This window comes from Dipodomys spectabilis, unplaced genomic scaffold (assembly GCF_019054845.1).
Source record: "Dipodomys spectabilis isolate Male_0828 unplaced genomic scaffold, ASM1905484v1 ptg000009l, whole genome shotgun sequence".
NCBI lineage: Eukaryota > Metazoa > Chordata > Mammalia > Rodentia > Heteromyidae > Dipodomys > Dipodomys spectabilis.
Window position 1 is genome coordinate 18,398,140 of NW_024870686.1, and position 17,355 is coordinate 18,415,494.

At 37.5% G+C, this 17,355-nt stretch overlaps 1 protein-coding gene across 1 annotated transcript in view; it reads right to left on the minus strand.

The window, feature by feature from the left end:
• Positions 1-17,355, minus strand: part of Tenm3 (teneurin transmembrane protein 3) — a 325,821-nt gene that overhangs the window by 149,620 nt on the left and 158,846 nt on the right. The window contains exon 4 of the mRNA XM_042699846.1: positions 9,440-9,678. Within this exon, the coding sequence (XP_042555780.1) occupies positions 9,440-9,678 (239 nt within the window). The remainder of the gene's footprint in view (positions 1-9,439; positions 9,679-17,355) is intronic.

A 17,355-nucleotide genomic window follows, 5' to 3' on the forward strand; every position in this document is an offset into this window, starting at 1 on the left:
GGAACATGACCTTTACCTCCAAACGTCTTTTGAAACATGAGCAATGCCCTTTTTTCCCCCCAGAATAGATTAATAGAGTACTCATGAATGTTCTAAACTTGCAGACAGTTTTTCATTTGACAGTTTTTTAAAACCACTTTCTGGATGTGCATCATAAATAAAATTCTTAAAGCAAGTATTTAGGGAATAGAAAGCACAAATAAAGACTATAAATCCTTATGACAGTTTTGGATCTAAATAACCAAAATTTCCAAAGTAACATTTTTTTTCTACAGGTAGATGATAACCATATAACAAAGCACTTAGCCAACTCAACAAACTAGTGAACAACGTAACTAGTTCCCTGAAGAAACATGTAGACTTTTTTGCCTTTGTCAACTGATTTTTCAGGTCATGTGTAAAATTGTGCAGAAATATTTAATGTCAGCTTTGTCAAAATATATAATCCTAGTTATTATTCAGGTCTTAGCACGAAAATCTTTCCTAATGTTCAAACTTAATAAGGTCTGCCTTTTATCTACTATCCCAGTCTCCTACCCTTTATTTATGTATGTATTTATTTATTGAGTCCTGGGGATGGAACTCAGGGCCTTGCACCTACATGCTAGGCTGGCACTTTATTACTGAGATACATCCTTTTCTTTTAAAACACTTATTTTAAAGTACTCACCATGTGATTTATTGCTCACTTTCTCCAAAAAAATTAAAATGATAAAGAGGTCCAGGATTATATTATCTGTCTTATGATCTTATCATAGGGTCCTGCCCATAGCTGTAATTCAATAAAGGTAAGTGCTAAATGAATGCCGGGTAGATGGGAGGAGAAGACATTTCCTGACAGTGGTTGGTTTCATTGGTTTTATTACTAAAGACCCTAAATAAGAAGCTTCCAGAACATAGACATTCAACGCTGATGCAGGAATTACAACATTTAAACAATTATGTGAACTGTATTTGATCTGTTAAATTCTGGGATGACATCTTTGACTCTGGAGCTGATGAAACCTCAGGATGCCTTACAACCCAGCAAGTCTGTCTCTTAACCGCATGTATGATAGCTGCTTTTCCTTTCACTGCTCTGTATGTAGCTCTTTTTCACTGAATGCACAGCTCTCAGGACCACTAATGTAAAAGTAAATGACATATGCAACGCCAATTAAATATTTATGCAATGTAGCACTGAAATGGTAAATATTGTATTATGCTTTCCCACTTGTCATTAGTCAGGAGACATTGCTACGTTCCACAAAAGCAATAGCCTCAAACAAGAGAAAACACCACTGTATTTCACAGACAAGATATTTATGTGTGGATAAACTGGAGTTGAACTGACTTTAAAGGTATTTCTTACTGTTATTATCTCTTGAGTATTTTTTCAAGTCAGGGAGATGTCTATGTTTAAATGTAAGAATAATCCATTTAAAGGGCCTTGCATCTGCTAGCATTTTTTTTCACCTATTATTTAGTTTAGCTGACTTTACATCAAGCCAACAGCAAAATACATTATTTTTATTGGGACAGGTGGTATGTACTTTGTACTGTTGTATAATTTCTTCAATTTGAGAATGCTTCCTGTTTTTGTATAATAATAAAGACTAAGATAAACTCAGAACCAAGTAGTTTTATCTTATGCTAGTAAAAAAGAAGCAGAAACTTACACTGTTAAAATTGAGTACAAATAAATACAGCTTTTTCTCCTCTTCAGGTTCAATTCAGAACTCCCTGATATATACAGTTGACTGCAGGCTGAATGAATTTTAAGTGATCTCTCAATAGTCTAGCTTTTTATATCATGTTAGATTTACAAAAGTAATTATTTTCTCCAAATTCACAGGAAAAAAATCTCACTGCAAGTCACGACAGAGTATAAACATGAGAACAATCAACATTTTGGCAGATGCTAAAGGAGTATATCTATATGACGGCAGATCTTAATCTTTATGAAATTCTGGTCTTAATATGAATAAAAAGTCAGGCTTTTGCTAGATTTTGGACATACAAATTTGGAATTTTTTTTGGCTCAGAGACAAACCACATATCTGCCTTTTTCTGTTTATGTGGTGCTGAGGAATCAAACCCAGGGCCTCATGCATGCAAGGCAAGCACTCTACCACTGAGCTACCTTCCCAGCCCAAATTTGGAATTTTTTAACAGTATGTTTTCTGAAACTAATATTTTCCTCCCCTTAGAGGTAAACTATTTTATCTAAGCCTTCATTCATCATTAAGTCAGGCTTAAATACATCTGTAATTTCACATACATACATATACAATATTGATACACTGATGCCCAAATTCAAATTTTATAATCTTACATTCTCTAAAACACAGCATATTCCTCTACAGTATGATCAAATCACATTAGCATTACAGTGCTACCATTTCATTTCAGACAAAATGTATTTTTCTGAATCTTATGCATCAAGAGTTAAGGGAAGAAACTAGTGAGAATGGAATGTAATTCATTGCTTGGCTGTGTTCTGTAACCTAATAAAACAGCACTTTTATTATAAAGACATGTCCAAAAAGAAAAAAGAATGTCACAACACATTTCATGTTGTCATATATATTTAAATGGTTGATTTTTCATGAAGCATAAAGGGCTGATGTATTCTTCTTTCTATCCCTGAGTTGCATACATATAACTAGTACCTCAATCAATTCTAAGGTACACAGCGAATGTTCATAAAATGCAAATAGGCACAGAAGTAGCCCAGGCAATGGCTAAGGAATTGTAACTGCACTGAACCTGGATTTGACAGGTGATGCTTTCCTACATCTAGGGAATGCTTATGTTGTTAAACAGCCTTTTTCAGCAGACATGTGACAACATCTATTTTAGGAATCAGTTGGCAGCAGCTGTTCAAAGGCAATAAATAACTACGTATGTCCTTTTTCAAAATAAAAAAGGAATACTGAAAATTTGAGTAATTTTTTTGGTTAGCGGCATGTCTCAGGAACTCATCAAAACAACAATTTGGAGGTAACAAGCCAATCCCTCAAAAAAAGCCGATATTTATGAGAGGGTTTTCATGGAAGGGAAACCATTGAGGGGTTAGTAAGAAATTCAAGGAGACTATGAAGGAATTTGGGGTTCCTCTTTTGGAGACAATGAGAGTATTAAAAAATTGGGATAATTGTAAAAATACTAACACTGTAATTATACTAACTACCCCTGACTTACACAGTTAGGAAAAGGGATTTGTTTGGTGTGTGAATTGTACCTCAGTTAAACTTAAAATATATAAAAAAAACCCCTCTGTTGTCTTAAGAAGTACTAGTTAGGAAAAAGTCAAAAGGGCTAAGAATTGAGAAGATATACTGACATATATCTTTTGATAAGATTTTTATTTTCTCTAGTATTCCATAAACTTAAAGAGCATGTACAAATACCACTGGTATTTTCTACAAGGGGATTTTTTTCTTTCCAATTTATAAATTGTGCCTAGCCAGTTAGGTCAATGTCCGTGAAGTTAAATGTGCATAATGCAATTATGGAAGTGTGACTTGAGGGACTTGCTGTTTCAAATGGCCTAATTCCAACCTTTATTTAAATTTGTTCTTAATCATTTCTTACAAAACTTTTGCTTCAGGATGCAATTCCTGGACATTTTTCAAAACTTTAGATTATCTTCCTGCCCCGCTCCCCCCCACTCCTCTGAGAATAAAGAGCACCTAAGAGGAAAGAACAAGAATCAAGGCTTCTGCACTATACAACTGTGAACAAAAATAAACGAACAGCGAATAACACACCATTTTTCACTCATTCTTTAGTTAATGACTGCTGGTTATTGTTCATTTTTTAAAATGTCCTCATTTCAGACTAGACAAAAAGGAGTGTGCTAGGGACCAGGAAAGAGAGATAGAATTTTTTTTGATAGGTCTATGTCTCTGTTAATATGACCTTAACTGGTATAGGGAGGCCTCTGTGTATTTTCCATTGTGTAAAGGCATACCATTTTAGAGTTTAATTCATTAAAGCAGGGTTTTCAAATAGAATGGAAAAAAGACAGCCTCTTCAGAAAATGGCTCTGGCAAAATTGGTTAAGCACCTGTAGAAAACTAAAGCTAGACCCTTATATGTCACCCTGCACCAGAATCAACTACAAAATGGATCAAAGACTTCAAAGTCAAAGCAGACACCCTGAAAACATTACAGGAAGAATAGGTGAAACTCTAGGGCTCCTTGGCACAGGACGAAATTTTTTTAATAAAGACCCAGAAACACAACAAATCAAAGAAAGGTTGGACAAATGGGATTGCATGAAGTTGCAGAGCTTCTGCATGGCAAAGGACATAACTAGCAAGATCAATAGAAAGCCCACAGATTGGGAGAAGATCTTCACTAGCCATACAACAGATAAGGGTCTCATATCTAAAATATACTTAGAACTCAAAAAATTAAATCTCCCAACAACAAATCCTCAAAGAAACAAGTGCCCCATTAATAAGTGATCTAAAGATTTAAAGAGAGACTTCTCTGAAGAGGAACTAAGAATGGCCAATAGACATATGAAGAAGTCCTCAATTTCTCTAGCCATAAAAGAAATGCAAATCAAAACAACATTGAGATTCCACCTCACCCCAGTTAGAATGGCTAGAATCAAGAAATCAATAACAACAGATGCTGGAAGGGATGTGGAAGGGAACCCTACTGCATTGTTGGTGGGAGTGTAAACTTGTTTAACCACTTTGGAAAGCAGTATGGAGGTTCCTCAAAAGACTACACATAGAGCTTTCCTATGACCCAGGAATCCCACTTTTGGGCATATACTCAAATAATCACAAACAAGGCCCTACTGAAGCTACCAGCACAACTATGTTTATCACAGCATTATTCATCTTAGCTAAGATATGGAACCAACCCAGATGTCCCTCAGTAGATGAATGGATCAAAAAATGTGGTCTATCTATACAATGGAATTCTATGCCTCCATCAGAAAGAATGACATTACATCATTTGTTAGGAAATGGCAAGACTTGGGAAAAAATCATATTAAGTGAAGTAAGCCAGGCACAAAGAAACATAGGTCCCATGGTTTCCCTTATTTGTAATAACTAATATATGTCTAAGACAAGCAGAAAAGGTCATATGATCAAGATGATGCTAAGCAAAATGAACCCTAAGATAGGAACACAAGATATATTCTTTCTTGCTGTTGTTTTTAATGTATTTATAATGTACCATATGATATTTTTGTTTCTTTTGTATGTTCTTCCCCCATGGTATATCCCCTGTTTTCAGTGTATTTGATTCTAGTGCCCTGCGTCTTGTATATACATTTTTCTAATTTGGGGAGAGGCAGGGATGTTATTTCCCTTCCCTTTGTTATTAAATGCTGAAATAAGGATACAGGTTGACCCACTGTAACAATGAGATGTACAAGACATTATGTTAAAACAATGAACTTTACAGCTTATGGGGATGGGAGGAGGGAGAAGTTGTGTAGCTGGGGAGAGAAGGTGAAGTGGGGAGAGAAGGGATGGTAGGGGAAAAACAAAGGAGGAGGTAACAATGCTGGATAGGAAGTGTACTCATTACCTTGCTCATGTAACTGTAACCCCTCTGTACAGTATTTTTAGAATAGAAATATATATTATAAAAAATATCTAAAAAAAGCAGAGTTTTAATTGGGGGACTCAGTTGTCTAAAGAAAATCACAGGGGCTGGGGGTTTAGGCCAGCGGAAGGGTGCCCGCCTGGCGCACACAAGGCCCTGGGTTCGGTCCTCAGCCCTGGGGAAAAAAAAAGCTACAAAAGAAAATCACAGTGTGACTGCTGAAGGTTTGCATCATCCTTTTGAATTTTTGAATTTTTTGATTTTTTGAATTGGGATATGCAAAATCATGGCCCATCTATCCAATTATGTATCTGCTAGGGTTTGCCCATTCTGTTCACTCCATCAGGGCTCAGGATCTGCTACTTAACACTTGTTTTCTAACATGCTTACACTTACACTGTCCAATGGTAGCCCCTAGTTAGGTGTAGATATACGAATTTAAATTCATTATAAATAAAGTAAGTTCCTTAAATTCAGGAGCCCATTAAATGTACCATAGCCACATGTATATGATGACTAATAAATTGGATGGCCTGGAAAAAAAACATGGCCCTCATCAAGTAGAATATTTGGTAAATGCATTTAGACACATGGACCTTTAGCTAGATATGCATGGAAAACATCCATAAAGGGTAGTATAGAAAGGCTAACAGTGATTTGCTATCTGCTGTGTGATTGCAATCAATTTTTACTTTCTTTGGGGGCCTTTCTGTAGTCTCCAAAATTTTGATGTATGAACAACAAATCCTGTCTCCTTCCCTTTCCCTCTTCTCTTTCAGAAGTTATGTACCTTGCTCCTCCTGAGAGAACTCACTTCTGAAAAAGGACATGATACAGCTATGTTCTCACAACTTCTTATGACTTTAAGTGGGAAGATGACAGAGAAATTCTAGGATATAATTCCTCGAGTTCCTTAGAAAACATAGTCCTTCAGCTTCAGATTTATGTTAACAACGTATGAACAAGAGACTCCCTACAAGTTTAAGAATGGCTGTGGTTTTGATAAGGGTGGTTAAGTAGTTTGTTGATGACATTGGTCTTCTTATTGATTCTGGTGTTTATCATAGCGATTTGTCTGAGTACTCAGGTGTCCCTTTTCTCCTTTGTTTGACTAGGATATTCTTCTCTGAGAGAAGTATCTTATTCATTTCTCCCCCAAGGGTAAAGGCAACATCTTTAATCAAAAGAAAATTATTATGCTAACTAATGAAGAAATTAACTTCTTTACATGATTTAAAATAACTCACTGTGTTAAGTGTATTAGTCATTGAGATGCACCAAGGCCAATGAAAATTCTAAGCATACTTGTATTTAATTAAAGCAATAAAATTATGAGTTAATTTCCAATAATTAAAGTAACGTTTGCCAGATAACTTTGGGATTATATCTCTTTCCTTTGTACTAACATAAACTAGATCAAAAGAAATGATCAGTAAGTACCTATTGTACTGAAGAGTATTTAAGTTTATGAGCTATATATAACTGGTATATTTTTGTGGGGGAGAATAAAAATAAGGGAGGAAATGATATTAGTAAGAATTAAAAAAGAAGATGCTAACTGTGAAATAGTAAAAATAAAGCAATTTAGGGAGGAAAAAAGAAAATTTTTAGGCTTTACTCTAAAGAATTCACTCAGTAATGGATCCTTGAAAAGAATCTGTCCAGTCAGGTGCATTGGCTCATATCTGTAATCCAAGCTATTCAGGAAATATTGATTGGGATGATCATGATTACTAGGACAACCAGGGCAAAAAGTTAGTGAGACTCGGTCTCAATCAAAACTCCGGGTGTGATGATGCATGCTTGTCACCTCAACCATGCAGGAGGTTAAAGGAACACTGTCAAGGCCAGCCTAGATGGGCAGAATTACAAGACAGTATCTGAAAAAATAACTAATGTCAAAATGGCTGGGGAATCTTGCTCTAGTGGGAGGGCACCTGTCTAGCAAGTGAAAGGCACCCAGTGCCACCAAAACAAAAACAAAGACAAAAATAAAAAGAGAAAAAGAAAAGAGAATTTTTTTAAAAAAAAGGAGTATAAGTCTCACAAGTAACAATGACCTAATCTCACATTAAAATGCCATTTTCCTTCTATTTATATCACAAAAAATCAAATTAAACTGATATTCAGAAGATTTAACAATTGCAAGAACATTGATGTTTACTAATCAGAAAGGACACAGAACCTGTTAACCTGATAGTGAATTTCAGTTCCGCATGGCATTTATTTATCTAGCATATAGTATGTTTGATTTTTTTTATTCTTACAAACATACATGGGCAATTTATCACATCCCATTTGTGGCTGGTGCCTTTCAGAATCACTTAAAATTCTTTAGTAGCACACTTCTGATAGATACAAATAATTCATACAGAATTATCCAGAGGAGGCTAACTAGCAGTGTTCTCTTCATGGCTACAATATTTTCTAATTGGATACTAGTAATTCCTGACTGGACACTGATGTTTGTGGTTGTAAAATTCCTCATTATTCCTTGGATAATTCTCAAACAGTGTGTGATTGCTCACTCAGGCAAGAGAAAACCCCTTTGGTATCTGGTTTGCTCACTTTTATGAGGAGGAAGTTAGCTTAGATTAAAAAAATGACAAAAAGGTTCATCTTGCTTTCATCTCTGACTGATGGGAAGTGGCTGCTGGAGGGGCTGTGTGGGGCACTCTGATGAGGACAATGAGGGGGGTCTCTGGGTTCATGAGAGAGAGTGCTCTGAATCATTAGCCATGCCTTCCAAGGGGAAAGAATTGGAAAGCTTAGTACACTGCAAGCTGCGTCGCTGCTGTTCCTCACTCTGAAGTTATCTCATGCTCTACGATTCTGTTCTCCCCCCACCTCCACTAACAGTAGTGACTCAAAAAATGATTATTTCACTTTCCAAAGTCCCTAATTTATTTCTAAGGAGTATTGCCACTATTTGGGAGAAGCTGGTTCTCTGCAGAAGCATCGTTCTAGTCTGCATACAGATGGGTGACACTCTTCAGTTATAGAACTTCATGGACCATCCCAAATTGCTTTGTAAACTTGAGATGCCTCACTGGCTGTTATTCTTGGTATAGAAACCACACAGTCTGTGACTTATCTCAGTGGACAACATTAGCATTTCAATAGGCTTTTCTTTGTGCTTACAAGCACATCAAACTATGATGTGGGCATTTCTATAGCATTTATAAAAAAATAAAAAGAAACATTTTCCAGCAGTATAAATGCTCAAGTAATGTTATGTTATCAAATAACTGGAAAACAGGAATATTTACAACTACTATTAACAGCTTGTATTACGAGTTACTATGAAAGAGAAAATCTGATCACTACATCAGAAAAGAGGAAAAATCCACATATTTGAATGAGAATTTAATCCATCCCTTGCATTATGGATGCTCATTTCTCTGGAGACTGTTCCTAGAACTCTGTGGTGTCCCTGAGTGAGGAGCTTTCCAGGTAGACAGCTGAGTTGGCTGAAAGACATGTAATACCACAGGCAGAGTTCTCCATTGAGTTCACATAGAAGGAGAGCCCTGTAGAGTGTTCAATCTTACAAGTGTCTGGATGACTTTGTGCACAGCAAATGTCATAGAGCAGCTATATTTCATAAGAGATAAGTTCAGGCACAAGCATACACTACAGTTTATGTTTAAGAAAGAACCTTGCTTTTGTATAGAAATGAGTTACCTAACACACTCAGCTTTCATATTAATCTACATCTGCAGAAATCTAACAAACTCTGTGATTTACAGCATATTATTAACAACACTTTTTTTCACAAAAGATAAACTCAGATTAGACTCCCTATTATTAAAAAAACAAACTCAATAATAGTATAGTGTCTCAATTAATAGACAACATAATTCTTAACACTTGTTCTTACCTATAAAATAGGAGAGGAGGATTGCTAGGAGCACAGAGACTCCTACAGCACAGAGTGCAGTGCATTTCCAGCTACAGTACTTTGAAGACTTCTTGAATTTGAAAGCACTTCTTGATAGCGTGTTTCTAGGTAATGGCCGAGTAGGCGGTGAATAAACAGAGCCAGATGCCATTGTGTATCCTGGGGTTGCAGTGCTGAACAGTGGCGTTGTCCCTGTCCCTGTTTTGAATAGGAAATGCCTGTGGAAACAGAGAACAAAAAACACAAGGAGGTTAAGATAGGAATATGTTCAAATACGAGACAGACATAGCTAGGTTTGGGCTCTATTCTGTATCCCTCTGTCTCACTTTTCCATTTGCCTCATATAATTTTAAAAGTTAAAAACAATAAAACAAACCCTCACAGAACAACTCCAATGAGAGTGATTTTTTTTTTCCTTTTGGTAAGTCATGGGGCTTGAAGTCTGGGCCTGGGCATGGTCCCTGAGTTCTCCAGCTCAAGGTGAGTGCTCTACCACTTGAGCCACAGCACCACTTCTGGTTTGCTGATGGTTAATTGGAGATAAGAGTCTCAGGGACTTTCCTGTCAGGGCTGGTGTTGAACTGGGATCCTCAGATCTCAGCCTCCTGAGTAGCTAGCTTTGCAGGTGTGGGCCACTGGTGCATGGCTGAGAGAGATTTTAAAAAAAATTTTTTTTTATTGTGAAAATACTGTACAGAGGGGTTACAATTACATGGGCAAGATAATGAGTACATTTCTTACCAAGCATTGTAGCCTCCTCCTTTGTTTCCCCTTCCCATCCCTTTCCATCCTCCCCCCACCAACCCTCCCCGCCCACCCCCCACCAAAGTTGTAAAGTTGGTCTTCGACATAACGACTTGTACATCTCATTGCTGCAATGGGTCCACCTGTATCCCTATTTAAACGACTTGTTTTTCCCCTTCCCCTCCACAAGTTATACAGACATGAAATACAGTGAAAGCAGGAGTTATACTGTGGGGGAGGGGCATACAAAGCAACAAAGAAATAATCTTATAAATGCGTTAGAAACAATCCCATGAAAGAAAAAGAAAACATTTGAATACATATCTTAGGGAGATTTTTAAAATGTATACGAAACATAAATGTTTATGTGCAGAATGTTTATGCCTTTTCTTTCTTTTTTTCTTGGGGGGGTCTGGTCGTGGGGCCTGAACTCTGGGCCTGGGCGCTGTCCCTCAGCTCTTCAGCTCAAGGCTAGCGCTCTACCACTTGAGCCGCAGCACCACTTCCGGCTTTTTTCTTTTTGCTTATGTGGTGCTGAGGAATTGAACCCAGGGCCTCAGGCATGAAAGGCAAATGCTCTACCACTGAGCCACCTTCCCATCCCTGTTTATGCCCTTTCAAAAGTTATTCTAATCATTTTATTTCTTAAGCAAAAAAGCATCTCGGAACTTCCCTCAATAACCTGCTGGAAGAGCATCTTTGTAATTCAAACACATAAGCCAGTCTTGTTCCTTTATAGCTACACATGCAATTACTATTATGTGAGAATATGATGAGTTCCTGTAAACACACATAGGCAAGAAAACGCCGGAGGTCCAAGAAAAACTTCTCACCCTAGCCTGAGCCATGAGCAGCTGGTCAGTTCCAAGAGTGTTGATTACTCTACTTTTAGTTATGAAAAATGTAATCAGGAAGGTAAATTTTCTGAGGGTGGCTATGGGAAGGAATCACAAAATGCTTTCTAAAACCCAGCAAAAATAAAAGATAGGTCACTAAAGCAGGTTTTAGATCACATAGAAAAAGATTCTCTAACAAGTGAGCCATATAACATACTATTGTCTAAAAAGTATGTAAGCAGAGATTAAATAATCACATGACAGGAGCACTGACTAAGGAATTCTAAGGGAATTCTAAGGGAAGATAACTGATTTTAAACGTCTATGAATACTAACAATTCTCCAAAAAAATTATCATGTGTTCTATGGTTTACATTTAATGCTATGTTAATTCCATGGAGTATTTGAGTTCTAATGTGTGAACTACATCCACTTTGAATTTGTCAATGAAGTCGCAGGCCGCATTCTCTTTTTCATACTTAAAAATATTCTTGAATATTCCACTAAGGTCTTTCTGCAAGATGCTTTTATGGAATACATGGCTCAATATTTTTCATGTTATGTATTTTTGTATGTATTTTACTGTATATTGGAAAATGATTGCCCAGTTTCTGCAAATTAAGGGCTGACGAGTACAGAATTAGGAAGGTAGGCTACCAATATTTAAATCCTGCTTTGCCATGTACTAGGGATGTGTCATTGGACAAGTTTTTCAACTTTTCTCTGAGTTTTAATTTCTTAGCCTGTAAAAGGGAAATCGTAATAGTATATCCTTTTTAAGAGTTGTTATAAGGCTCAAGTGAGCTAATTATATACTGTAAAGTGCTTGGAATATAATGAACGCGACATAAGTATTTGATGAATAAGAAAGAACTGAACTCATTGTGTCAAGTATTTTATGACTTAGGGAAAGATAAATAGATATTTAAGTGACACGCAAAATCAGTCCCCAGAAAATTAAGTGGCTAATAATGTAGCTGGTATATGATTATGGTGAAAGTCATGAAAGTTTGTCTAATATAGATATCATGAAAAGAATTCCAGGTTAAAAAATACAGATTAAAAACGTTTTCATTATGTTTATGTAGTTATGCAAAGGAGGTGCCAGTCCACAAAGGAGTTTATGAATACAATGCATCTCGATCAGCCCGTGCACCATTCTCAAGCCCATTTGGCCCACCCTTTCCTTTCCTTTTCTTGATTTTGTGGTATATACCATGAGTTCTTGGCTACATTCTCCTCCCCTTCCCTCTGTCTTTGTCTACCCTTCCTCCTCTCCTTTCCACCCTCCCACTGCTCCCCAATATCCTGGTGCTCATTTTGTTGGACTTCACTTTGTCTAACTACAAAATTACACTATTTGAGCTCTCCAGAGATTTTTTTTTAAGCTCTTGGTCTATCATCTCCTAGTAATGTATTCTAGGTATCTTCAGTTTTTTTTCATAAAGCAAATGAGTTATTTATCTAATGGAGTTGTAAACCAGTCAGAGTGTCTAAAAGTGCTTTGCCAACCACAAAATTAGAACAGAGGCAAATGGTAAGTTACAACGTTTATAAATTATACTAGTAAGTATATTGTGAATTAATTTTCCTCATTTCCTTCCATTTTTCCTTCCTCCTTTCCTATAAAAGTAATTTAAAAGTTTATAGCCTGAATTAAATGGTATATTGAAAGCAGCAATTTTAGTACCTCCTACTCTATTCCTATTCAGCCTGGTTATTAAAAGCAAAGTTTTTGAAACTACACTGTTTGAAAATCCAGATTTCATCTATAATTGGATGTTAATCCTATGTTATATCCTATAATTGGATACTGATCTGGTAAGTTACTCCTGTTTTCTGTGTCTTGGTTTTCTTATCTGTGAAGTGGGCTTGCTAAGGGTACCTAGTTAACAGACTCTCATGAGGATTAAGAGAACTAATGTATATCATATTACTGGCCTGGATAAGTGCTCACTAAGCATTAGCTACATAATCATTTTTCTGCTTTTGTTTGCTATTTATATTCTGAAATCTATACTCCAAAAGAGAGAAAACCATAATCTGAAGACTTAAACCCAAGTTCCAAAGGTAACATTACTTTTTTTTGTTTGTTGGTTGTGGGGCCTGAACTCTGGGCCTGAGCACTGTCCTTCAGCTTTTCAGCTCAAGGCTAGCACTGTACTATTTGAGCCATAGCGCCATTTCCAGCTTTTTCTGCTTATGTGGTACTTAGGAATCGAACCCAGGGCCTAATACATGCAAGGCAAGCCCTCTACCACTGAGCCACCTTCCCAGCCCCCAAAGGTAACATTATTAAAACTAGTATGTTCAAAATGAATTCCTTACTTTATAAATATGACACAGGATGCCAGGCACTGGTAGCTCACACCTGTCATCCTAGCTACTCAGAAGGCTGAAATCTGAGGTTCAAAGCCAACCAGGATAGAAAAATTCATGAAACTCTTTTCTCCAATTAACAACCAAAAATCTGGAAGTGGAGGTGTAGCTCAAGTAGTAGAATGCCAGCTTTGAGTGACAATACTGAAGGATGACATGGGGCTCTGGGTTCAAGACCCAGTATTGGTGCTTGTGTGAACATGTGTGTGTGTGCGCGTGCGCACACGTGCATGCATACACACACACACACACACACACACACACTCACACACACACACATGCACATATACAATTTGACATAAGCAGTCCCACACACTGTCATTGCTCTGGATGAGAAGAGGCTGCATGGGGCCAAGAAGTCACCTGGTCATTTAGATCAAGTTTCAGCAAACTTCTATATATCATACAATCCTGCTGTTATGCTATGAAAGGTGCCATAGACAATGAGCAAGTGGCTGAGTATGGCTCTCTTCTAATAAAACTTTATTTATGGACATGGAAATGTTAATTTTACAGAAGCTCCCCAGATCCTGAAATAGTCTTTTCTTCTCATGCTGTCAATTATTTAAAGATCTAACAACCATTCTTAGCTCACAAGCAGTACAAACAGCAGGTAACAGGGAGGGACGGTGGGCTATAGTTGGTGAGCTATAGCTGCCCCCCTGATGTAAATTCTCACTTTTAAAAAAGGATTATATAAGAAGAGTGAGCAAGAGAGGCAGCATCTCAGAGTGACAGCCTATTCCTTCAATGACACTGGAGATGACACAAAAACAAACTGACAGCCTAAAGATACATACATGTTCTTGTTGGTAATAGTGGGACAGGACATGGAATTGGACTGATCCTATGGTGTTCACCATGGAAATTTCATTGTAAAAAGTTCTGGTGGGCTGGGAAGGTGGCTCAGTGGTAGAGCGCTTGCCTTGCATGCATGAGGCCTGGGTTCGATTCCTCAGCACCACATAAGCAAAAGAAAAAAGCTGGAAGTGGCGCTGTGGCTCAAGTGGTAGAGCACTAGCCATGAGCTGAAGAGCTGAGGGACAGTGTCCAAGCCCAGAGTTCAGGCCCCACAACTGTACCCCCCCCCCCAAAAAAAAAAGTTCTGGTGTACATTACAGGACCTATTCTACATGATCAAACAAACATCTCTGATAAGTATAGGGAAAAATACTTTCCATGATTATGAAACAATTTGCTTGTTTTATAGTGTAAATATATCCTTCAGGCTTGTCTTCAGATTGGATACCTGATACCACATTTTATTTGTTTATTTGCTTATATGAAGAGAGACATTGTAGTCCAGGTTGGCCTTGATCTTATTAATAGTGAAGGCTAATAATGAACTCAAGATCCTTTTGCTTTAACCTCTAGGGTGCGGGGGTTACCAGTGTGTGATACCATACCCAGCTGGTATGACTTTTGACTGAATTAGCTATCCATTCTCTAAAGTAGGTCCTGAGGACCTACTAAGTGCGGTGGACTGTTATTTCATTAGTCATTATAATGTAAAGACAAAATGAGTATTGAAACTGTCATCCTTTATCTTCCATATCTTGTCGCAGGTATTATTTCCTGACTATCCAACTCAAAGCCTACTCCCGTCTCTCTAGATCATAATCTTCATGTTTGTTTTCTTCAAGATGCTACTTGCAATCAACTACCATCTTGTTATTTGTTTATTGTGGGGTGGGCTAAAATTTCAAAGTACTGCCTAAAAGTGTGAATTTTCCATGTGGAAATGTTTCCTTCTTCTTTGATTTGCTATAGCTCACCCTTCTCAATTCCAGCAGTTGTTTGATTTCATGGATCCCAGATCTGGCCTAAGAGAAGTAGAAATGACCTGAATCTCTTGTTGGTTTTTTGAAAAGCCCAGATCATTGGGTAAAATAGACTGAACTGGAGAAACAGACTGAACCAGGAAAACTTAGGAGTAAAAAAATATGGTGTAAAGAACCAAAAGGAGTTTCTCTCTAGAGTGGGAGAATATTTTCAGGTACATAGAGGTAGAAAAAGAACCATGAGAAAAGAGGATTCAACAGATCCAGGGTGAGAGGTCCGCTCTGCTTAATGGCGAATATCCTGAAGAGATAGCAAGGCTTCAGGGAAATCCCTGGCTCTTTCTACTCCCACCATACCATGCTGGAGGTCCAGAGACAGGATCTAGAAGCCAGCAATAGTGAGTTATGCCAATCTGTGGCCAAAGATGGATTAATTCCCTTCTTGTAGTCTTTGGGAATATAGAAATAAGGATGAGTTGGGTTATATCAACAACGTTAAAGAAGTAGAATTTAGAAAATATTCTCCTCAGGCTAGAAAAACTATCACATTTTATTAAGGGCTAGGAACAGAAACAGGAATGGTAGAAGGAGGCAGGGTTCACTGTCTCTGGGAAAAGACCTGGCCTTTTGTTCAAGAAAACAAGAGATTCCAGAATACAGAGGAGAGGATGTGAGTAGAAGAAATCTGTGCCTTAAATCTCAGACAGAGAAGTGAGGAGATAAGAAAATTCCAGAGAGAAAGGGAACACAGAGTGTATAGGGATAGTGGTTGTAGAAGGTCTCTGAGATTCTCACAACGTGGAACAACTGGTGAGATGACAAGTTACTCCTAGGGCTTTAAGCGTGGCACACCAATGGCAGAATATACCACCAGGACTGAAGAGGCCTTCCACTCAGCATGAAGGCTAGCTAGCCTTCCCTACTGACAATGGAGGAAACTCAATGTGTCAGTGGAGAAGACTAGTATGGAGGTTCCTCAAAAGACTCCACATAGAGCTCCCCTATGACCCAGCAATCCCACATTTGGACGTTTACCCGAATGATCACAAACAAGACCATACTAAAGCTACCAGCACAAATATGTTTATTGCAGCTTTATTTACCATAGCTGAGATATGGAACCAACCCAGATGCCCCTCAGTAGATGAATGGATCAAGATGATGACTTCATAGAGTTTACATTCTAACAGTCAAGATAAACAGTGGTTGTATTGTACTTCATCATATTCACCTCCACAGTTCCAAGGCTGAAAATGTTCCTGGTACCTACTAGTTGTTCAGTGAAGTACACGCAAAACAAAGTGGGAACTGAGTCACAGAGAAACTGAATATCTTGGGCAAGAAGGCACAAATTATAGAAACATAAATACCATAAAATAAACCAAATAAAAATAAATTGGAACTCAGAGGAACAGAAATGAAAAGCATCCCTGAAAAAATGTTGGTATAGTTTTATTCAAAGTGGTTTAAGTAATTTCTTAATGAGAAGTGGGATTTAAACCTGAGCCTAGGGAACTCTAAATATCATCTCAACTTTAACACTAAAAGTGTGAATATCCACATGCGTGATGAGTTTGATAAGTGCTAGTGTCAAATTAGACCTGTATTGTTTCAATTTCCAGAATCTAAGCTATCAGCACACGCTGTGGTTGATGATCCAGGCAACAAACTCTCAAACAGTAGGTTTGAATTATTATAAGATTATTATTTTTCTTAGGAGAAAATGTACCTTCGAGATACAATTGGAAATAAAGGTAAAGGAGGAGGATGTGTAGTTTACTGGAAGAGGAGGTGTCTAGCATGAGTTAAGTCCTGGGTTCAATTCCCAGCACTCTCTTACAAAAGATGTATTTTAAAATATAGTCCTCATCAATATTAGTGGAATTGAAGACCTTTTGTGGGTAGTTAAAGAGGAGGATGAACAGAAAAGAGAATGAGGGACAAATACAGTTGTAATACTCAGTGTGAAAAATGAAATGGGAATTGAGATATGACGCCAGGGGAAAGAGGTGGGAAAAATAGTTTATTCTCCCCATGCACTGGAGAATAAACAGATATGCCAAATTGTAACTCCCTTGAACAACTGTTTATAGATTCAGAAGAAATCTAATTTAATACATAAATTTATTTTCACAGCTGCAAGAGAAAACAGGAC